The sequence below is a fragment of the Petaurus breviceps genome, unplaced genomic scaffold (assembly GCF_028583685.1).
Source record: "Petaurus breviceps papuanus isolate PSGF00001 unplaced genomic scaffold, PetGlider_PUasm1.0 90510, whole genome shotgun sequence".
Classification (NCBI taxonomy): Eukaryota; Metazoa; Chordata; class Mammalia; order Diprotodontia; family Petauridae; genus Petaurus; species Petaurus breviceps.
In genome coordinates, this window is record NW_027187267.1 from 845,710 (window position 1) to 869,866 (window position 24,157).

General features: G+C 39.5%; 1 protein-coding gene across 2 annotated transcripts in view; it reads right to left on the reverse strand.

Annotated features, from left to right (window-relative positions):
* Positions 1 to 23,137, reverse strand: part of LOC138141963 (Fc receptor-like protein 2) — a 38,156-nt gene extending 15,019 nt beyond the window's left edge. For both annotated transcript variants that reach the window (XM_069062850.1, XM_069062849.1), the window contains exons 1-6: positions 22,823 to 23,137; positions 8,008 to 8,028; positions 6,574 to 6,819; positions 5,821 to 6,084; positions 5,192 to 5,476; positions 2,546 to 2,833 (exon numbers count right to left, since the gene is read on the reverse strand). In XM_069062850.1, coding sequence (XP_068918951.1) covers positions 2,546 to 2,833; positions 5,192 to 5,476; positions 5,821 to 6,084; positions 6,574 to 6,819; positions 8,008 to 8,028; positions 22,823 to 22,853 — 1,135 coding nt within the window. In that variant the 5' untranslated portion in view covers positions 22,854 to 23,137. The remainder of the gene's footprint in view (positions 1 to 2,545; positions 2,834 to 5,191; positions 5,477 to 5,820; positions 6,085 to 6,573; positions 6,820 to 8,007; positions 8,029 to 22,822) is intronic.
* Positions 23,138 to 24,157: the final 1,020 nt, after the last annotated feature.

The following is a 24,157-nucleotide window of genomic DNA, read 5'->3' on the forward strand; positions in this document are numbered from 1 at the left end:
TACTATCCTTTACAGAGAGTCTTCGCTGCCCTCCCCCTTACTTCTGGTACTCTCAGTAAATTATTTCCGATTTAAGAGATAGTTTGTACAGAATTGTTTGCCTGTTTTCTTTCTTATTAAACTGTGAAAGCAGAGACTATCTTTTACCTTTAGTGTTTAATACTGCTTGGCACATTGTAAGGCCTTAATAAATGTTTATTGATTCCTTGACTACATTTATATACTGTAATTTTTTCAGTCAGTCCTCAATAGATAGTAACTACTTTATTGAGGATAGAATTTTAAAAAATGCAAAAGAAATGTAAGCAAACAATAGCCACATGAAAAAAATGCTCTGAATTTTCATATAAAAATCAAGAGGGGTGGGGGGAGCAGCTTGGTGGTGCAGTGAATAGAGCACAGGCCCTGGAGTCAGGAGGACCTGAGTTCAAATCTGGCCTCAGACACTTAACACTTACTAGCCTTGTGACCTTGGACAAGTCATTTAACCCCAATTGCCCTGCTTTCCATTTCCAAAAAGAAAAAAAAAGAGGTATACATCAAGGTAAAGTCTGAACAAATATGTATATGAATATAGTGGAATATTATTGCACCATAAAAATGACAAAAGAAATGTTCTCAGAGAAACCTTTGAAGATTTGCATGAAGTGATGCAAAGTGAAGTAAGCAGTATCAGTAGAACAATGTACACAATAATATAATAAAGAAAACAAATATAAAAGACTTAAGAACTCTGGTCAATGCAATAATCAATCATGATTCCAGGGGACAAATGATGAAGCATGCTACCCACCCTCACTGCAAGAGAAGAGATGGATTCAAGAAGAAGACATACATTTTCAGACATGACCAATGAGAGAAATCGTTTTACTTGACTGAGCATATTTGTTACAAGGGTTGTTTTTCTTTTTAGTGGGTTCAGGACACATGAAATGAAGTGCAGAGTAGGGTTGCCAACACCACCAAAAATAGAAAGGAAAAGAAAAGAAAGAAAAGATGATCTTTGAAACATTTTAAATAAACATACAGAAGAGAAGGACCAGAAAGAATCATAAGTAAGCAGAACAGCTTTCAAAGCTCTATGCTGAATTTAATATTTATTTAAAGAGAAAAGCAAGCTGACACAACAGAGACATGTTTTTATGTATGATACTCTTCTGTTCTGCTACATGTATAGAAATGCTCCTAATAAAAAACAAAAAAGATAAATGCTTAAGGGGCTATGGTAAGACAAATTCACAAATGCAATGTTACTGGAGCTATGGATTGGTCAAACTATTCCAGAAAACAATCTGGAGTTATGTCAAAAAAAGTTATTAAACTATTCATGTTCCTTGACCCATTACCAAGTATATACCCTAAGAAGGACCGAGGTCTCATATGTACACTAATAATTATAGTATCACTTTTTACTCCCTGTAAACAAGGTGGATGCCCTTCAATTAAGGAAATAGTTAAATAATCAATCAGTTAATCATCAAACACATATTAAATACCTATTGTGTGCCAGGCACTGATAACACAAACAATTAAATAATCACTATTCACATATATGCATGTGAGGGATAATTTGCAGTGAAGTTTCCCCATTCTGAAAACTCAAATCTAGAGTGACTTTAGCATCTACTAGGCTTAAGTTTAGAGGTCACCTGACCTTACAGGAATCTGGGACCTAGAGCAATGGAGACCCTCCCCAGTGCCACCTCAGCACAAGATATGCCAAATAAGGATAAAACTACCTTCCTGACCTTGCATTGGACACCCACATGTTTCTGTGTCCTTTGTCTCCGAGATAGATTCCTGTGCTTAGGTTGTGGGCCCATCTCCCTGCCAATGAGAGTGAAGGCCAGTTGGGGGGTTGGGTTTCTGCATTAGAAGGTTATGTAACCATGGGCTTACTTCTACCTGTTGCTCTCTCCCTGACAGTTGCCATTTTAGTGACAGGGGCAGAGGGCTCTTTCTCATGAGAAAGAATAAAGACCTTTTCTGATCTCAGACTCAGCCTCTGACCTCTTTTATCTCACACATGCAGAATAAATATAAAATGGCATATGAATAGAATGGAATGTTATTGGGTTATAAGAAATGACAAAGATGGAGAATTGAGAGAAACCTGGGAAGAAATGAGTTGATGTAGAGCAAAGCAGAGCAGAGGAAAATGTAAAAAATTATCACAAATGTAAAGGAATATAGTACTGAAAGATTTCAGTGATGATTAATGCAGTGACCAATTATGACTTCAAAAGACTGAGGGTTAAGTAGGCAGAGAATGGGGTGGGCAGAAAATGCAGGATCAGACATTTATTTTCAGAAATAAGTGGTGTATTGGTTGTTTTGCTTGACCATAAGTTTTTGGAACATGGCAGGGTTCCATGGACAGGGCTGCGGTTGTGAAGGGAATCAGTGGGAAATGACAGAGGCATAAAAGCAACAGCAACAACAAAAGTATCAATAAAATACTAAAGAAAAAAATCCTCCTCCTGACTCTGTAGGGGCCCCTCCCTGTGGACAAAGGCTGACTGAGATGAATGGGAGTAGGACTCACTTTTCACGGTGACATTCACTCTCAGGCTGCTGATGGTGTGGATGCCATTGTTAGCGGTACAGTAATATGTCCCTGCATTGCTCTCATTCAAGGCAGAAAGCACAAACTTCTCCTCCAGAGAACGTTGAATCTTCTCTCCCAGACTTGCCTTCATGCCCTCTCTGTGCCAGGAGAATGTGATGTTCCCTGTGCCCTGAGCTATTGAGCAGATGAAGACCAGCTTCTCTCCTTCAGTCACTTGCCCGCCAGGGGGCTGGGTCTCCATTATGATGCCAGAGACAGGGATTCCTGGGTGAATATGAAATTCACAAATGAGGGCCCTTTCTGACTTTGGTGGATGCCAAAGGTGGCAGGGGAAGCTGCATCCAACTTGTACATGTCTGTACAATGAGAACTTAGGGAAACATATAGTAAGAAAGGAGGAAATGAATTACTGGTATATTAAGGCTGGACATGAAGAATAATCCTGAATATATTAGTGGGGAGGAGTCATCTTTTCCCAGGTTGAGACAGTGTTGATTCCCCACCCATAAGCTTCTGAACCACAACATTGGCTATGGGCCATTCCAAGGCAGTACCTAGAGGTGAAAATTGAGACACTTGAGTGATGCCTCACTGGGTAGACCTTTTTGTCAGAGAGCATACAGAGGGCACTGAGAAGTGTTATCTCTATCCTAAAGTGGCATCATTCAGGTTACTCCAACCACATTTGCCTTCAAAGCCCAGATGAAAACCTTCTTTTACTTCCCTAGCCCACAATTATCTCTCTTCTATCACCTCCTTTTCTAGAGTTCATCATTAATCTGTTCTCTTATTTTTTCCTGGGAATGTCTTGTATCTCCTAATGCGATTGTCAGCTCCTTGCATCAGAAGCCACACCTGAAGCATCTTTGTATATACCATTTCCTCCAACCCCAAGCACTGAGAATAGTATTGGGCAAGAGACAAATATTCGATACGAAGCAATATATTCAAAGGAGGTGACAGGATTGGCATGAAGAAGAATGGTATAGGAATGTAAAAATATTATTAGCTAATCCTGCAATTCTGGGGCTCCTTTGTTCATTTTTATCTTGACCACAGCTGTAACTTGACTGGTATAATGGGTGCTTTGCTTCAGGACACTAAAATTGAGATAGCTTGAAACATTAACATTGTATTCCTCTCCTCTCCTCTCCTCTCCTCTCCTCTCCTCTCCTCTCCTCCCCTCTCTTCCCCTCCCCTCCCCTCCCCTTCCTTCCCCTCCTCTTCTTTCCTCTCCTTTCGCTTTTTGGAGGGCAATTGGGGTTAAGTAACTTGCCCAAGATCACACGGCTACATTGTATTTCTTCAGAGCATAGAAATCACTGTTTCCCCTTTCCCCCATCTTTTAATGAGTTTATCTTATTTGTTTTCTGTAATTGTTGCATTGCAAATTTTAAAAATTAATTTGAGATGGGCTGAGCCAAATTTATAAAAAATAAGATCAATTATCAATTGATAAATGATCAAAGGATATGCATAGGCAGTTTTCAGAGGAAAAAAAAATTTAAACTATCAATAGTCACATAACAATGCTCTAAATAACCAAGAATTAGGAAAATGCAAATTAAAACAACTCAGAGGTACTGCCTAACACCTATCATATTGGCTAACTTGACAGAAAAGAAAAATAACGTGCTAGAGGGTAGGTGGAAAAATATGGACACTAATGTGCTGTTAATAGAGTTCTGAACTGGTCTAACCATTCTGGAGAATAGTTTGGGACTATGCTCAAAGGCCTATAAAACTGGGCACAACCTTTTACCCAGCAATATGACTACTAAGTCTGTATCCCAAAGATATAAAAGAAAAAAGGGAAAGGAATTATATCTTAAGAAAATGTTATAGTAGCTCTTTTTGTGGTGGCAAAGAATTGGAAATTCAGAAGACCCTTGTCCCTTAGGGAATGGCTAAACAAGTCATGGTACATGGTAATGATGGAACACTATTGTGTCATAAGAAATGATAAGAGGAATGGGTTCAGAATGAATTAATACAAATGGCAGTGAGCAGAGCCAGGAGAATGTTGTATAAAATGAAGCAATATTGTAATGATAATCATCTGTGAAAGACTTAGCTACTCTGATCAATACAATGATCCACACAATTGCAAAGAATTTATGATAAAAAATGCTACCCATTTCCAAAGAGAGAACTGATGAAGTCCGAGTGCAAATTGAAGCATATTTTCCCACACTTTTAATTTTTCTTGCCATTTTTTTGGCAACATTGTTCACATGGAAATTATATGTTGCATGACTTCACATTTATAGATGATATCATATAATGCCTTTTTGATGGGTAATGAAAGGGCTGGAAAGAGAATTTGGAACTCAAAATAAAAAAAATTAAAAATTAATTTGAGAGTGTTTGCTCAGGATGGAATTCACACTGCTTGCTTAGAGCAAATTTCTGTTGCTTGCCCCCAGTAAGTTATTTACTTATAAGTCTCTTGATGTCATAAGGCAAGAGAAGACCCACAGGAAAGCTAGTTGGTAGTCTCCAACACCACTCCCATTCCCAGAGGAAGAGGAAAAGCACAGGAAAAAGCATCCCAAGGTCTGAAGCGATGCCAGCGCCCTTCCCTCCACCTCTCAATTCCAGCCCTGTGTCACTGACACTCACTTTTCACACTGATCTTCACGTGGTTGCTCTGTTTCTGAATATTCTGACTCATGGCTTTTGCCTCACACCAGTATGACCCTGTGTCTTCCCTCCAGATGGCTGGGATCTGGAATATCTGAGACTCCTTCCAGCCTGATGCAATGTCTCTGCCATTTCTGAAGAAAGAGAAGTGCAGCTTGGTGTCTGACCTCTGTGGAGGGAGCTGGGTCTCACAGCTCAGGGTCATTGGGGTTCCCTCTGTGGGCTGGGAGGTTGTGGTCTTCAGCTCAGGTCGTGAAAACAGTTCTAGAGAGAGAAAGCAAATACAGTGCCCAGGACAATGAATGTCAGAGCTCCTGGGGTGACAAGTCTTGTGTTTTCAGCTGAACAGATGATGGGACAAACATGTCTCATTTCCCCATAAGGGTTTTTCTGAACCCATTCTTCTTGTCATTTCTTACAACTCAATAGTATTCCATCATAACTATATACCATGACTTGTTTAGCAATTCCCCATCTCATTTCCCTTTTATGCTCCAGTCACGAGTTCTCCCTCTTGTTATGTGCCTACTCAGCCCTCCACACATAGACCCTGGCTTTGAATAGTCTTTCCCCTTACTCTTTCTGCCCCCCAGGATTGGAGCTCATACCTTGGACTTGGAGCTGTACTTTTGTTGAACTTTTTCCCCAAGGAACATATGTAATATCACCTGTGCAGTGATAGTTGCCACTGTAACTTAAGGCAACTCGTGGGATGGAAATGAAGATATCAGAGTTTTTAGGGGAGTAAGGCAATTTCTTTCCATCTTTATAGAATGTCATGTCCTTGACTTTCCCATTATGCTTTTCTTGGCATCTCAGGACCAATGTATCTCCTTCAAACACAGAATACGGGGTCTGCAGGATCAGCCGATCTGTAGAGAAACCAGGAGACATTGGAAACTCACCTCCCATCCTTCTTCCCCTTCCTCCTTCCAATTGTCTCCAAAGGGACATGTACCAATCTAGACATTATCTGGTATATGGTGGGGGACCCAGGTTCCCCCTATGCTTCCCACTTGGCCCAGATGCCTCACTAGCTTCCTCTCCCTGGAACAAGGAGCTTTCCTAGATGATGTTCCCTCAGATAAATCCCAATGTATCTGCTTTGGAAAGGGAGGCCCATCCTTTACTGTGCTACTCCCAGTGGTCAGGGTTAGCCCCTAGCTGCCAGGGGATCTCAGGGCATCCAACTGCCTTCTGAATGACTGACTGGGGAGTAGTGAAGGTTGTTACCCCCAGCTCTGCTGCTGCCCAAGGGATATCATGTAGCATTCTAGGGCCCCCAGAATTTGTCCCTCCCTCCCTGTGGGAGACTGCACTTAGAAACTCTGCCCCGAGGCTTGGTGGCTTTCTGTCCTCACCAGAAGAAACTACCAGGTTCACGGGATCACTGAGGGCTGAGTCCTGGGTCTCACATCTGTACTCTCCACCCTGCTTAGTCTCAATGCTGTTTGTAGACCACATTTTTTGCAGTTGTTGGTTTTTGTACCACCATGTTGTCCCTGCTTTGGAGGAGCTGGATCCATGGCAAGTCAGAGTCACCTCCTCCCCTTTGAAGATAGTGGTCCATGGAGGGTTGAGTTTTACCATGGCTTTGTCTGCAGTAGCTGGGTGGGAGGAAAAGAGCAGCATAAGATGAAGGTGTTTGAACACAGTCCCTGGGGTAGGGGAGAGATAGGAGAGGAGCAGAAAGTCCTGGCCACAAACTATCCTGGGATGGAACCCTGAAGCTTGGAGTTCCAGGTTTGGGTTCCTTGTCTCTGGCTCCCAACACACACACAATCCACTTACCAACTTGAAATCTAATAACAACCAGAGACAGCATCTTGACCTGCTAAAATGCTGAGCGTTTGTCTGATTCCAGTACAAACTGACAGGAGAGGTTAGATATTGAATAAAGATTGGGGACAACTGGGGGGAGGAAGGAAGAAATCAAAAGTGCCAAAATGAACCCAAGAGATCAGGACTTGTACTGTTTTAATGACAGGCCAGGTCCCCAGGAGACTGGGTTGGTTCTGAAACCTCCTTGGAAACTGACATCCAATCAAATTAGACACTCCAGTCAAATCCAATCCAGTTAGACACTCAAGATGTAGTTTATTTTCCACTTGAGTGTTTCCAATGTTATCTGCACATGGTATCACATTTCATTGTTCACACATATGAAAGAGGCAGTGTGATTGTTTTTATCACCATTTTATAGATGAGAAAATTTGACTTGGAGGTGCAGTGACTTGTCCAAGTCACACTGGTAGGTAGTTTCAGAGCCTAGACTTGAGCCCAAGTCTCTTGATTCCAAGTCTAAGATTTTTTTCTACTGAACCCTTGTCAGAGGACCTAAATTTGAATTCTAGTTTGAAGCTGTGTGTCCTGGAAACATGATTTCACCTAATTGGGCCTCAGTTTCCTTTTTTGTAAAATGAGGGGATTAAATTAGATCATCTGCAAGATCTTTTCCAGCTTTAAAATGTAAGAGCTTATCATTCAAAGGATGGTCCTGTTTTCATCAGGATTCCCCAGGTTCAGCCCCCAAGTCATTAAAATAGCAAATAATTATATCAGTGTTCACATGTGGTGGGCAGAAGAATACCGAGCCAAAACTATTGAGGAACTTGGAGCAGCCTAAGCCTGACCCATGGGATTAGACAGGGAAGAAAACTGTGGCACCACAGGTCTCAGGCAAGAGGTGCAGGGCAGGCAGGGCCACCACAGACAGGCCTCTGTGGGCATCCTGTGGTGCAGAAGGAGGCTGCATTACCCAGAGACCCCAAAGAGCAAAGAAAAGGGTAACTCACAAGCTTGTCTGCTGGCCAAACCTGTGGAAGAGATAAGAACATGAGGTTAAACCAAGTGGACATTCCCCAAACTTTTCAACTTTTCCCATTTCTCAGAAATTTTTCAGATCCCTCTTTGACATTATCTGCTTTCTTCAATCCCCTAAGAATACTTCATCTAAAAGAAACCTTCTAGATGATGATTTTTTAAAATAATATTTTTTCCAGTTACTTATAAAGAATATTTTTAATGTTCATTTAAAAAAATTTTTGAGTTCCAAATTTTCTCCCTAACCTCCCTTCTCCCTGAGGTGACAAGCAATTTGATATAGATTATATATGTGTAATCATTAAGACTTATTTTCATATTAGTCATGATGTAAAAGAAGAAACAGACCCAGAGGAGGGAAAACATGAAAAAAACATAAGGAAAGTAAAAACAGTATGCTTTGATCTGCATTCTGACTACACCAGTTCTTTTTCTGGATGATAGTATTTTTCATCATGAGGATCATGGTTATTTTGAAAAAGCCCTTCACAACCTGGCCCTAACCTCTCTTTCCAGCTTCACCATATATCATACTATTTCCTGGGCTTTGTGAGTCTGCTAAACTCACCTGTATGTTCTTTCCCCACAACACTCCATCTCTGAACTCTCTCCCTTGCACTATCTGTCCCCCCATGCTTGCAATGTATGTCCTCTTCACATCCACTCTTAAAATCCCTCTTTTCCTAAGGATTCACCTCAAGCATCCACCTTGAGCATGATGCCTTTCCTGATCCCTCAAGTACTAGTGCCCTGCCTTCTTCAGTACCTTGATTCTAACCATTTGTATTTATTCTATCTATACCTATGTCCATGTACTTTGTCTCCACTGATAGAATGCAAGGTTTTTGAGAGTAGGAATTGTTTCATTTGTAATGCCCACAGACTAGCTTGGTGTCCAGCACATAGTAAGGCTTTAATATATGCTTGTTGATTTACTCATCTTCAAACACTAGCCAGATATTTGCAACTCAATATTCCAAGTGTTATGAATCAATTCAATAAACATTTATTAAACACCTACTATGTGCCAGTCACTGTGCTCAGTACTGGGGATACTAAAAGAGATAAAAGCCTTCAAGGATCTTATCATCTAATGATACCCTTACAGGTTTAGACTGTCTAGTCTGATAAACCATGGATTCACAGAGAATCATGGAAGGGCAGTGTTTAAGCTATTTTTTCCTTATACACAGAGGAGTCCTGACCTAAAGGCAGTGGTGTGGAGTGGAAGGAACTCTACTCTAAGAGACAAGAGGCTGGGTTCTAGACCTGATTTTCTGCCAATTAAGCGACTTGGATAAGTCACTTAACCTCCGAGGTCCTCAATTTTCTTCTCTTTAAAATGAAAAGGATGAAGTAGAAGGCCACTTGAGGGTCCTTCTAATTTTTACACTCAAGGGTCCTCAATTTTCTTCTCTTTAAAATGAAAAGGATGAAGTAGAAGGCCACTTGAGGGTTCTTCTAATTTTTACACTCAAGAGATACTTGCTAATTCCTGTCTTGAAAGAGATAAAGAATCACAGATTACAAAATCACAGAATTTTGAATTGACAAGGAACTCAGTAATCATCTATAGCAGGCCTGCACAGACTGTGGGCCGCTTACACCCCTCTGGTCATTTGCAATGTGCCAAAGGATTTTGGTGGCCTGCAAAAAAATGTAGAGGAAAACATCCTTCATATGTAGAGGAAATCCTTTGGTAGGCCACAGGTTGTGCAGTCCTGATCTACAGGTATCTGCAAATTATTTAGTTCACAATAAAATAATTAAACTTTTAAAGCAATATAACAAGCCATTATGACTTGATATATCTTTTTAAAAAAATTAACGTGTATTTTTTTCTATAGTTACTGATTTTATATGATTTGGCACTGAGTTCACAAAATTTTGACATATATTCTTTAGTTCTTTATCATGAAACCAGACCACATTGGATTAGACAAACTTTGGATGAAAGGCCCATTTTTAAAAGTCAGGGTTTTTAATGGGGTTTAAATTAGGCATGATCTTAGGTTTTTGAAGCATTTTGATTTCTTTTTCTCGGATAAATTTTTTAATGTTTTGTGACACGGAGAATGTTGTAGTATTCCATTTTCAATTGGGAATTTCTGTAATTTCAGAGAAATTCTGCATTTCACTCTATTAATACACATTTTAGAGTCTACCATTATGTCAGTGGGAACAAAACTTCAGGTTCAATGGAATTATTAAAAGACCCCCCCAAATGTTTACAGGCTCACTTGGATTCTTCTCAACATCTATGCTATATCCTTAAAAAAACCCTGAGTTTCTTCAGTAAGAAAAATACAGGTCTTTGTATTTTATTGCACATGAGAAGTATTGTAATTTTTTCCCCCATCAAAGCAAAGGCTTACAGCTGTTTTTCTCCCCCTAGTCTTTTGGCATTCTTCCAACTTTAAGAAGAAAAATCAATGATAGCCTGTTTAGCCACAGGGTCCCTCTGAAAGTCTTTGTTTGTTTCCCAAGGATTAATTAGGCTCTTTGGCATCAATATTTTGTCAGGTTGTATCAATAATTTGCCTTAGTATTGTTTTGAATTTTTGACTTCACTTTTCCTTGGTGTGACTAATACTGATCCACTGTAGGCTTGAGTGATACTTGAAATGTTTGCCTTCTCCACACCAACGGCCACTGCAATAACTCTAATGGTAAGTGGAGTGTGCTCTTCATGAACTATAACTTCTGTGTGTTTTCTTGGAGTAACATCTATTCTTAAAATGCACAAAATTAAAAACAAAAATACAACAGAGACATTTGGCCCTTGAAAGACATTTGTATGACATGAAATCCAGCACTTGGTTGACAGAGAACTGAGTCTGTTGGGTTTTGTTTATTTGTTTGTTTGCTTTTTTGGAGGGCAGAAGGCAGGGCAATTGGGATTAAGTGACTTGCCCAAAGGTCACACAGCTAGTATGTCAAGTGTCTAAGGCTGGATGTGAATTCAAGTCCTCCTGAGTCCAGGGCTGGTGGCTCTATTCACTGTGCCACCTAGCCTCCCCGAACTGAGTCTGGGAAGCAGTTTCAGACTGGTTTCATCTTATCAAGGTCAGATGGACCTGAGTCAGCTTAGTGGCAGTAGAAGCACATACATGACCGCTGCTGTCACAAAATGAAACCATATCTTAATCCTTTCTTGTTTCACATAATTGCCATATTACTGTAGTCTACTCCTTACACAAAAAGAAATTTTCTCTATAAATATCTGACACTTTGCCTAAAGAACTTACAATCAGGGGAAACCCATTAATCCTTGAGTCAGGTCAGTCCATCCTCAGCTCCAATTATTAGGACATTTCCCCTGATATTATGGCTTCACTTGCTTCTTTACAACTTGTATCTATTGCTCCTTTTTCTGTTCTCTGAGACTAAAGAGAACAAGTCTTAATTCCTCATCCAAATGATATCCCTTTGAGTATTTGAAGACAGCTATCTTCCTAGTTTTTTTTTTTCCAGGTAAAATATCTTTAGTTCCTTTTATTGGTCCCTGTATGATGTGGATACTTCTGCATTGTGCTGGTCTCCTTTGGACATTCTTCAGTTTATCAACTTCCCTAAACTGTGGTGCCCAGCAAAAATAGAATTCACAATATCAATAGAGACAAGTAATGAAACTACATTATGTTTACAGGAACAATAGACAATGAATCAGTATCAATACTAAACATATATGTATCAAATGACATAGCATCTAAATAACTAAAGGGAAAGTTAACTAAATTCCCAAAAGAAATATGCAACAAAACTATCTTAGAAGAGACTTTCATACTGCTTTCTCAGCACTGGACAAATCAAACAGAAAGATAAAGAACAGGGAACAAATCATGTTGAAAAAACTGTTGGAAAATTTGGAACTGAAAAACTTATGATATTCAGAAAATATTAGTACTATATGTTGCCTTTACAAAAACAGACTGCATACCAGAAAATAAATAGCATATAGGTATAAAAAAGCAGAAATACTAAACACTACTTTTATATATCATATTATGATAAAATAGCAACTAGTACAGGGGGTAAAAGATCAAGACCTAAATGGAGAATTTAAAATAACATTTTGAATGTGAATCCATTAAAAATGATTGAAACAGGGGCAGTTAGGTGTTGCAATGAATACAGTACAGGCCTTGGAGTCAGGAGGACCTGAGTTCAAATCCATCCTCAGGCACAACACAAAAGTAAACGTGTGACCTTGGGTAAGTCACTTAACCCCAATTTCCCTACCTTCCCCCTCCAAAAAAAGAGCAAAAAAAAGGATTGAAACAATAACCACATAAAAGAAAATAATAATATTGAGAAAATGTGTATAAAAAATTGGACATATATACCTAAAACAATCCTCAGGGAAAAATTACAATCCAAAGGATATATTTTTTTTAAAAAAAGAAAAAGAAAACATTAATAAATTGACTATGCAAGTCAAAAATTAGAAATAAAAAAATCAACAAACCTAAAGTAAAAACCAAAAAGAGTTCTTACATCACGCCCATACCCTCAACACATACTTATATGCTTTAATCTACACTGTGAACCTATCAATAACCTTTCTATCTAGGTGGGTATGTTTCATTAGGAATTCTCTGGAATTGTGGTTAGTCATTATGTTGATCAGAGTTTCTACTTCTTTAAAATTGTTTGCCTTTATAATTTGTTCTCATGGCCTTGCTCACTTAACTTCACATCAGTTCAGATGAGTCTTCCCAGGTTTCTTTGAAACTATTTCATTAATTCTTACAGTGAAGTAGCATTCCACCACATTCACATGTCAGAACTTATTCAGCTATTCTCCAATTTATGTATGCTTCCAATTCTTTGCCACAACCAAAAACAGAGCTGCTATAAATATTTTTGTTTACAGGATTCCTTTTTCTTTAATTTTTTTAGGGCATAGAACTAGTGATAGTCTTTAAATTCAAAAGAACACAGTATTTAATGACTTTTTGGACATAGTTCCAAATTGCTTTTTTTTTAAAATTTCTCTCTTTTTTTGTTGTTTTAGTTTACATCATTCATTTGCACAAGATTTTGAATTACAAATTTTCTCCCCATTTTTCCCCTACCCACCACCCAAAAACAGCCATCCCACTGAATATCCCCTCCCCCAATCTGCTCTCTCCCTTATTTCCCCCTTTCCCCCTCTGACTTTCCAGTAGGGCACAATGGACCTCTATGCCCCAGTACCTGTATATCTTATTTCCTTCCCAGTTATGTGTAAAATAATAACAATTATTATATATATGTATATGCATATATATATATACATATATATATATATATATATATATATAAACATTTGATTTTAAAACTTTGAATTCCAGATTCTTTCCCTTCTTCCCTTGTCACCCACCGTTACTGGGAAGACAAGTAATTCAATATAGGTTGCACATGTTTAGCTATGCAAAACATTTTCATAGTGGGTATATTGTGAAAGACTTATTTCCCTCCATCCTATATTTCCCTCCATCCTATCCCACCCCCCCACTTGTTCTATTCTCTACTTTAATCTTGTCCCTTTTCAAAAGTGTGTGGTTCCAAATTCCCTCCCCACCAGCCTGACCTTCCTTCCATCATCCCCCCTCTCATCCCTTTCCCCCCTACTCTCCTGTAGGGTGAGATACCATATTTAGTGTGTATGTCATTCCCTCCCTAAGCCAAATTCAATGAGAATAAGGCTGACTCATTGCCTTTTGCCTTCCTATTCTTCCCCTCTATTGTAACAGTTGTCCCTTGCCTCTTCTATATGAGATAATTTACCCCATTCTGTCTCTCCCCATCTCCTTTCATTATATTCCTCTCTCAACTCTTAATTTCACCTTTTAAGTATCATCCCTTCCTATTTAATTGGTCCTGAGTCCCCTATCTATGTATACCTGTGCACATATATACACACACTCACATATGTATTCATATGCCCATATACCCTCCTATACATACATATATATGTATGTATATATATATTTCCATTTCCTTTAACTATTCTCATACTGAGAAAAGTTTCATAAGTTAAAATTATTATTTTTCCATGTAGGAATGTGAATAGTTCAACTTTGATAAGTTCCTTATGATTTCTTTTCCCTGTTTACCTTATCATGCTTCTCTTGTTTTTTGTATGTAATGTCAAATTTTCTATTCAACTCTGTTTTTTTAATCAAGAATGCTTGAAAGTCCTCTATTTCATTGAATGATCATATTTTCCCTGAAACATGATGCTCAGTTTTGTTGGGTAGGTGATTCTTGGTTTAGTCCCAGCTCCTTTGACCTCTGGAGTATCACATTCCAAGCCCTTCAATTCCTCAATGTAGAAGCTGCCAGATCCTGTGTTATCCTGATTGTGTTTCCACAATATTCAAATTGTTTTTTCCTGGCTGCTCATAATATTTTCTCCTTGATCTGGGAATTCTGGAACCTGGCTGTAATATTCCTAGGAGTTTTTTATTTGGGATCTTTTTCAGGAGGTGATTGATTGGTAGATTCTTTCAACCTTATTTTAACTCTTTGTGTATCTTTCTATTTCAAATGTATTTCTTGTAAACACCATATTGTTAGATTTTAGTTTACAATATATTCTGCTGTCCTGTTTTATGGATGAGTTCATACCATTCACATTCACAGTTTTGACTGTTAATTGTGGATTTCCCTCCATCCTATTCTTTTATATTTTTCTTTCTCTTTATTTTCTGCCCCACCTTTGAGAATTTATATTGCTCCTGAATAATTCCTCCCTTAATTTACCCTGCCTCTTATTCTTCCCTTTCCTATTACCTCTTTCCCTTCTGTTTTCCTGTTGGGTAAATTGTATTTTTATACCCAACTATGTGTGTATAGGGACATTCTTCCCTCCTTTGATCAGTATTGCTGAGAGTGAGGTTCAAATGTTGCCTGCCATCCTCATTCTCCTTGCTGAATAGACTTCCACTTTCAAACCATGGTTATGTTAGATAATTTCCCCTATTTTCTTCCTTTTTGTCTCTCCCAGTATATTCTTCTTCCCTTTTCATTCTTCTTTCAAGATCCTCAAAACATAACAGAATGACTTCTAGGCCCTCTGTCTAATTAAAGCCTTTCTATGATGATGAGAGAATATTGAAGGAATAAATGTATCATCTTCCCATACATTACATGTAAACAGTTTATGCCTATTTCAGTCAATAAAAATTATTGCTATAGGTCAGGCAATATGCTGAATTCTGGGATTACAAAAAGAAAGAAAGAAAGAAAAGGATGTTTCCTGACCAGAAAGAGCTCATAATATAATGGAGAAGACAACAGGCAAATCATTGTGTGCTGAAGAGCTATGGATAAGAGCCATAGGAAAGAATCAATAGAAGGAAGGCACTAAAATCAAGAAAGATTAGGATAGGTTTCTTGTAGAAGTTGGGTTTTAGGGAGCCAGGAAGCCAGAGAAGAAAGGAAACACATGAGGCCAGGTGAGGAGGAAGAGCACCTCATACAAGGGGGACAGCTAGGGAAAATGCCCAGAGTTGGGAGATAGAGTACTTTGCTTGAGGAACAGCAAGAAAGTCAAAGTCACTGGACTGAAAGTAAGTGGGATATGGCTTGGGGTGGGAATGACCCATACAGGGCAAGAAGATTGGAAGTGTGTGTGTGTGTGTGTGTGTGTGTGTGTGTGTGTGTGTGTGTTTGTGCCTGTGTGTGTAGGAAGGGTTTTCAACAACATGAACTTAAAGTGGAGTGAGTGAAAGCAGGGCAACATTGTGAAGAAAACAGCTTTGAAAGACATAAGAACTCTGATCAATGCAATGAACAATGATATCTCCAAAGTAAATGTTGAAATGTGCTACCTACCTCCTGACAGAGATGACAGACAAAAGGTGCAGGGAGAGAAATGCATTTCTGGACATGTCTGTCTGGATTCATTTTGTTTGACTATACTTATTTGTTATAGGGTTTTTTTCTTTATTTCTTTCAGGTTTTAATTGGGGATGGAGTTGGGCAGATGGGGATTAGAAATAACAATGACAAAAAGCAAGAGGACTTTTTAATGCAAAGAAAAGGAAGTTTATAAGGAAGCACAGACAAGCAAAAGAGTCTTTAAAGTAACATGCAAATTTTATTATATGCTTTTTTTTAAAAAGCACACAATATGAAAGGGAGATTCATCATTTCATATAGAACAATCTTTATGTGTTCTGCTATGTGTATGGAAATGTTCTTTTTTTATGTTTTAGTATAGAATTTTAATTAAAAAAATCAAAATGATTAATTAAAAAACCCTCAAATATCCAGTAGTTAATTTGCCAAGGCACAACGAAGACCTATATTAATGCAGAGACAAAATACTCCTTCAAGAAATAAAGAAGGGGTGGAGTCAAGATGGTGGAGTAGAAGCAGGACCTCTCCTCAGCTCCAGATTCCACTTTCCCCAATCCATGTAAAAAGGGGACTCTGAACAAACTTTAGAGCTGCAGAACCCACAAAATGACACAGAGAAGCTAACCTCCCCCTGAGGACCTCCTGGCACTCTGGCAGGAATCAGCCAGTGAAGCACTCTGGGAGCCAAGCCCAGTCCCACACCAAGGCTTTAGCCCCAGGGTGGGCCTGACCAGTTGCAGGCCAGAGGGACTCCAGATCAGCAGCAGCTGTGGCCGTTTCCAGATTTATCAACACATAGATGTGAAGGACAAAGAGAGAGGTCAGAGCAGTCTGGACTTTGGGATCCAGTAAATGGGAGTGTGTGGCTTTCACCCCTGGGGTGAGAAGCCACTGAGACTCTGGCACAGCCAGCCAGCACCACGTGGCAGCTTCAGATCCTGGCCTGCAGAGTGTAGGGGGACCAAGCACCAGTCTGAGGGGTAATTGCTCTTGCTTTACCCTTCTTGCATCTGGATTGCAGTCTAGGGTAGAGGTCCTGGGGTGTGTGTCCAGCTTGCCAGAGCATATGGAGACCTCAGAGAAGGCACCCATCTAAAACCTCCAGCAGCTGAGAAAACCCCAGCATTTGGGATGAAAGCTCCCCTGTCTGGTGGCAGAGTCCTACTGTGGCAAAAAGACCAGGGGTCAAGTGACTGAGGGGTGACAAGAAGATTCCAACATTAGACACCTATTTTGGGGACAAAAAGGAGCAAAGCATGGAATAGGAGGAAGACAGTGAAGTCAAAACTCCTGCACCAAAAGCTTCAAAGGAAAATACAAGCTGGTTAAAGGCCATAGAGGACCTTAAGAAGCAGATAAGAGAAGTGGAGGAACAATTGGGAAGAGAAATGAGAACAATGCAAGAAAATTATGAAATGAGAGTCAACAGCTTGACTGAGGAAAATACTCCCTTAAAAAATAGACTAACTGAAATGGCAAAAGAGGCTCACAAAGGCAATGAGGAGAAAAATGCCTGAAAAAGCCGAATTTGCCAGATGGAAAAAAAGATCTCAAAAGCTCAATGAGGAGAATCATTGCTTCTGAATTAGATTGGAGAAAATGGAAGCTAATGACTTTATGAGAAATCAAGATGCTGTTAAACAGATCCAAACAAATGAAAGAATAGAAGGCAATGTGAAATATCTCATGGAAAAAACCACTGACCTGGAAAATAGACCCAGGTGAGAGAATTTAAAAATTATTGGACTACCTGAAAGCCATGATGAGAGTAAGAACCTAGAAATCATCCTCCAGGAAGTTCTCAAGGAAAACTGCCTTGATGTTTTAGAATCAGAAGGCAAAATAGAGGTTGAAAGAATCCACCGATCACTTGCTGAAAAAGATCCCAAAAAGAAAACTAGGAATATTATAGCCAGGTTCCAGAATTCCCAGATCAAGGAGAAAATATTACAAGCAGCCAGGAAGAAACAATTTGAATATTGTGGAAACACAATCAGGATAACTCAGGATCTGGCAGCTTCTACACTGAGGGATCGAAGGGCTTGGAATATGATATTCCAGAGGTCAAAAGAGCTGGGATTAAAACCAAGAGTCACCTACCCAGCAAAACTGAGTATCATATTTCAAGGGAAAATATGGTCATTCAGTGGAATAGAGGGCTTTCAAGCATTCTTGCTGAAAAAAACCAGAGTTGAATAGAAAATTTGACATTCAGATTCAAGAAGCAAGAGATGCATGAGAAGGTAAACAGGGAAAAGAAATTATAAGGAACTTCTCAAAGTTGAACTATTTACATTCTTACATGGAAAAAACAATAATTGTAACTTATGAAACTTTTCTCAGTAGTTGAAGGGAATAGAAATATATACATATCTATATATGAGGGTATATGGGCATATGAATACATATATAAATGTGTATATATGTTTATAGGTATACATAGATAGAGGGCACAGGACCAATTTAACAGGAAGGGATGATACTTAAAAGGTGCAATTAAGAGGTGAGAGAGGAATATAATGAGAGGAGATAGGGAGAGACAGAATGGGGTAAACTATCTCATATAGAAGAGGCAAGGGAAAATGGTTACAATGGAGGGGAAGAATAAGAAAGCAAAAGGGAGTGGGTCAACCTTATTCCCATTGAATTTGGCTTGAGGAGGGAATGCAATACACACTAAATAGGGTATTTCACCCTCCAGGAGAGTAGGGGGGGAAGGGAATGAGAGGGGGGATGATGGAATGGAGGGCAGGCTGGGGGGAGGGAAGTTGGCAGCACCCACTTTTGAAAAGGGATGGGATCAAAGCAGAGAATAGAACAAGTGGGAGGTGGGATAGGAGGGAGGGAAATACAGTCAGTCTTTTACAATATATCTACTATGTTATTGTTTTGCATTAGCCACACATGTACAACCTATACTGAACTGCTTATCTTCCCAGCAAGGGTGGGTGACCAGGGAGGAAGGGAATGAATCTGGAATTCAAAGTTTTAAAATCAAATATTCAAATAAATATATATATCTTAATAATATTATTTTACATGTAATTGGGAAATAAGATATACAGGCACTGGGGCATAGAGATCCACTGGAAAAGTCGAAAGGGGTATGGGAGAAAATATGGGAGAGAGCAGATTGGAGGAGGGGATATCCTGTGGGATTGCTATTTTGGGGCAATGGGTAGGGGAAAAATGGGGAGGATATTTGTAACTCAAAATCTGGTGGAAATGAATGATGTAAATCAGAAGTTAATAAAGCATTTCAATAAAAAAAGAAATAAAGAATATGGGGTGGCTAGGTGGCGCAGTGAATAAAGCCCCGGAGTTGGAAGAACCTGAGTTCGGTTCTGGCCTCAGACACTTAACACAAAAATACTAGCCGTGTAACCTTGGGCAAGTTGCTTAACCCCAATTGCCCTCCAAAAGGCAAAAAGAAAAAAAAGAATAATTTAAATCAGATAATAATTAAATTAGAGGCATAGTTAGTGCTCCTGGATGGGTAATGCCAACAGCATAAAAATTGTGATACCTCCTAAGTGAATGCACGAATTTATTGGTATATCAGTTTAACTACCATGGGAATACTCTATACTCAAAATAATGACACAATTTATTCACACGAACAAAAGACATACTCTGTCAAGGAAAATGCTGAATAGAAGTAAATATGATGGGGGAATACTACTTCCAGACTTCAAATTATACTATTAAGAATTAATAATCAAATCTTTTTGGTAATGGTCACCTTTCGGTTCACCATGACATTTTTTCAAACCTTTTCATTTGTCCTCAAATATCTCATAGTTCTCCCTCCTTCTCCACTCTCAGTTGAGAACCTTGCTTCACATTTAAAAGTTGAGGCTATAGGGGCGGCCAGGTAGCACAGTGAGTAAGAGTGCCAGCCCCAGAGTTGGGATGACCTGGGATCGAATCTGGGCTCAGACACTTAGTACCCACCCAGAAACATCTTGCCCTGTAACCTTGAGCAAGTTACTTAACCCCAATTGCTTAGGGGCGGCCAGGTGGTGCAGTGAGTAAAAGCACCAGCCCCAGAGTCAGGATGACCTGGGATCAAATCCAGGCTCTGATACTTAGCACCACACCCAGAAATAACTGGCTGTGTAACCTTGAGCAAGTTACTTAACCCCAATTGCTTTAAAAAAAATAGTTGAAGCTATTCTCTGACAATTTCCTCTTCTCTACTCTTGTCAAATCAGATGCCTTCTGCTACCATCCCTTCTTTCACCCCTATCTGACATGAAGTGACTCCTCTCCTTGCCAAAGCAAACCCCTCTACATTCACCAGTGATCCCATTCCTTTCCATCTTCTCCAGCAGATTTTCTCCATCATCTCCACTCTCACTAATCTTTGATCTCTCCCTGTCTATTGACTGCTTCCCTACTGATTACAAGCATGCCCATCTCTCTCTACTCCTGAAAAAACCCTCAATTGGTCCATCCATCCCAACTAGCTCTCATCCTATGTCTTTCTGCCTTTTCATGGCTAAACTCCATGAGAAGCTTCTCTTCAGCTGATGCCTTCACTTCCTTTCCTCTCACTTCCTTCTTAACTCTCTTCACTTTGGTTTCAGTTGTTTCTTTCAATGGAACTGCTTTCTCCAAAGTTAGGAGTAATGCTCTCTTAATCGCCAAATTTAATGACCTTTCTCAATCCTCATCCTTCTTGAGCTCTCTATAGCCATTTACATGGTCAGTCACCCTCTTTCTTCTTGATACTCTCTTCTGTCTAGGTTTTAGCAACTCCACTCTCTCCTTGGTTCTCCTACTATCTGACTCCTTCTACCTATCTGACTACTTGGTTTCCACTGGATTTTCATTTAGGTTGTACCTACTAACAATGGGTGTCCCACAGGGCTCTGTCACTGGCCCTCTTCCCTTCTCCCTCTACATTATTTTGCTTGGTGGTTTCATCAAATTTCATGTATTCAATTGTCTTCTTTATGCAGATGAGTTTAAAATCTCATTGTCTAATCTCTCCTAACCTAAAACTTTCCTATCTTGCATCTCCAACTGCCTATTAGATGTCTCAAACTGATTGTTTCAGAGACATCTCAAACTCAGCATATCCAAAGCTGAACTCATTATCTTTCCACCTAATCATTTTCCTCTTCCAAACTTTTCTATTACTGCTGAGGATACATCCTCCCAGTCACCTAGGTTTACAACCCAGGTGTCATCCTCAACCCCTGACTCTCTCCCACTACTCATATCTAATCTGTTGCTAAAGCCAGTTGATTTTACTTTTCAAAGATCTCTCATGTATATATCCCTTTCTCTCTCCTGACACTGCCACCACTGTGTGCCCTTATTGGCTCACACCTGGACTATTGCAATAACTTCTAATTGGTCTCCCTGCCACAAGTTCATCCCCACTCCAATCCATCCTCTAGTCAGCTGACAAAATAATCTTCCTAAAAGCAGAGATCTGACTATATCATACCCCCACTCAATCAATTCCTGTGGCTCCTTATCACTTCCAGGATCAAATATAAAACCTTCAATCTTTTAAAATCCTTCATAACTTGACCCCTCAGATTTTCATTCTTACTACCCCTTACATTCCACTCCTCCCAAACACATTCTGTGAGCTTCTTTCACTGGCCTCTTTGCTGTTCCTTACACAAGAGACTCCATCTCCCAACTCTTTGGCCTTTCAGTCACTGCACCCTATACCTGGAGTTTTCTCCCTCTTCATCACCACCTCCTGGCTTCCCTGGCTTTCTTCAAGTCCCAACTAAAATCCTTCCTCTTAAAGGGAGCCTGTTCTGATCCCCCCTGATGCTGGTGCCTTGCCCGGCTTGCTTGTACATAGTTATTTGCATGTTCCTTGAGATCTTTTGCCTTTCTTTGTATCTCTAACGCTTAGCACAGTGCCTGGCACATAATAGACAATACCTGTCTAATGACTGGCTGACTACCCTGCTTCAGGCCCTAATGACCTCTTGCACAGATCACTGCAATCATCTCCTACTTAGTTTCTCTTCTTTCAATCTCTTTCCTTTCTAATCCTTTAATTCTAATTTTTCTCAAACACAAATGAGACCACATCACTTTCCAACTCAAGAATTCTTAATCACTCATCCTCTGGCATTTAAGTCCCTAACTAATTTACCATCCTGATTTTATTTCAAATTGCTTGCCTTGGTGTACTTTCCATTTCAATCAATCTGATGTTGTAGTTGCTGCACCAGGACAGAAATTCAGATAGGAATACATACTATTTGTAGAGAATATACACCATTTCTATATCTCCTGCCTCAGTGCCTTGACAAAAATGACCCTCTCCAATTTTAATGGGTCTCCTCCTCTTGAAATCTCTAGATCCTTTAAAGAGACAGCTCAAGTTTTGTCTCCTATGGTAGGTCTTTCCTCAGCCCAGTTGTCAACAGACTCATCCTCTTGAAAATGCTCTGTGTTACTTTGAATTTAGTTAACTCTGTAACTTGGAGATAAGCCTTACTTCATTTTTGTTTTAGCATGCCCAGCACCCTCATTCAGTCCCTTGCTTTGGAAAAAGATTTTTTGAATTGAATTGGATCCTTTGCAATAAATTCAGATCAACCCATTTAAAAAGTACATATCTAGCTAATTTTCTGAAGCTTGTGAAGTTGAAAACACATACTGGAGACCTATAATTTCATGCCAGCCATTTTTCTGCAACATTGAGGTTTTCCATTTTCCTGTTGTTTTTCTAGCATCCCAGATTTGCTTTGTCCTCCCTCTCTTCAGCTTTGCCCTGGTCTTACAGCCCTGATATTAAAGAAGAAACTGAGTTTCCCATCTCCTTGAAGAGACAGTTTTTCTTTCTCCCCTAGCTTGCCCAGGGCAGGGGCTTTTATTCTAGGGAAAATATGTTCTCAGCAAACCAGGATTCTATCTGACCCCACTCCAGATCTTCCTCTGCATCACTGTACTCACCAAAGATCAATAGCAATGCCCACAGAAGCATGAGTTGTAGATCCAGAAATACTGCAGTGGATGGGGGGTTCTCAAAGCAGTAGAAAATGGCAAATCAAAGATCAGAATCAGGAAGTTTCAGAGATGCCCTTCAAAACAAAGGAAGCAAAATTAGAAAAAAGGAAGTCAGAGAGACCTCCCTCAATTATTAACCCACATTTCCTCCCATGAAGAGGCTGAAAAAAACCCAAGATATTCTCCTTGGTAGAACAGCTCAAGTACATGTTCCATCCTCCCCACATCCTCCTTGGCCTGTGATGATCCTTAACTTTCTCATCTGCTACACCCCAACAGAACAGGCTTTTCAGGTCCAGTTTCTCAGGAGAAATTCTCTCAACTTACTCTCTCTGATTTCAGGGAAAATGTCAGACTGTAGTCGTTTTTTAATCCCAAATGATATCTGCTTTGCATCTTTCAAGGGGCATCTTCCTGCACTACTTTGAAATACAATGTGTTTCTTTCCTTATTTATAGTCATCCCCATGAAAATTTGATCACTTTCTTGAGGACCACAGTCTAATGGGCTCTTCATTCTGATGTCAAGTCAATGAATTTTCATTTTCATCTTTCTCTTCTTTATCCTCCTTCTCTAACACCCCAGTTAGTCACCTAACTCTGGTGCTATGCCACTGTTGTAGAGAATAATTTACCCAGAAACAATACCTGCCCATGGGAATCTTACAGCCTAAGAAAGGCACACTATTAAGTACATATATCTAAGGCTAAAGAAAAAAAATTAACTAATATATGAAAAAGCAAAATAAAAGTAATTAAGTGGCATACTTCCAAGGTAGATATATATTTGAGACAAGAGGACAGGAAAGAGGAAATGGAGCTCCATGACCAAACAAGCCAGGAGAATCTATGAACGTTTTTTTCTGAGCAATTAAATAAGGCTTCTTGAAGGAGATGGGATTTGTTAAGGGATAAATGACTTAACAGGCTAAGAAATGTGATTGATATATATGGTATAGATGGTAAAGAAGCTTAGGATAAGTAGTAAAACAAGATATGAAAAGGAACCACATTTTGTATTGTTCTCTCTCTCTCTCTCTCTCTCTCTCTCTCTCTCTCTCTCTCTCTCTCTCTCTCTCTCTCTTTCTCTCTGTCTCCCCCTCTCCCTCTCCCTCTCCCTCCCCCTGCAAAGGCAATGGTATGTCTATGGTAAGATGTGACCCTTAAGGTGGATTCCTACAATATTATTCTTCTTATACGGTATATGGATACTGACTAATTTTTCTAGGTTGGCTCACTTATTCCAATTTTCTCCCACCTTACCAGGTCTAGATTCCTAGCA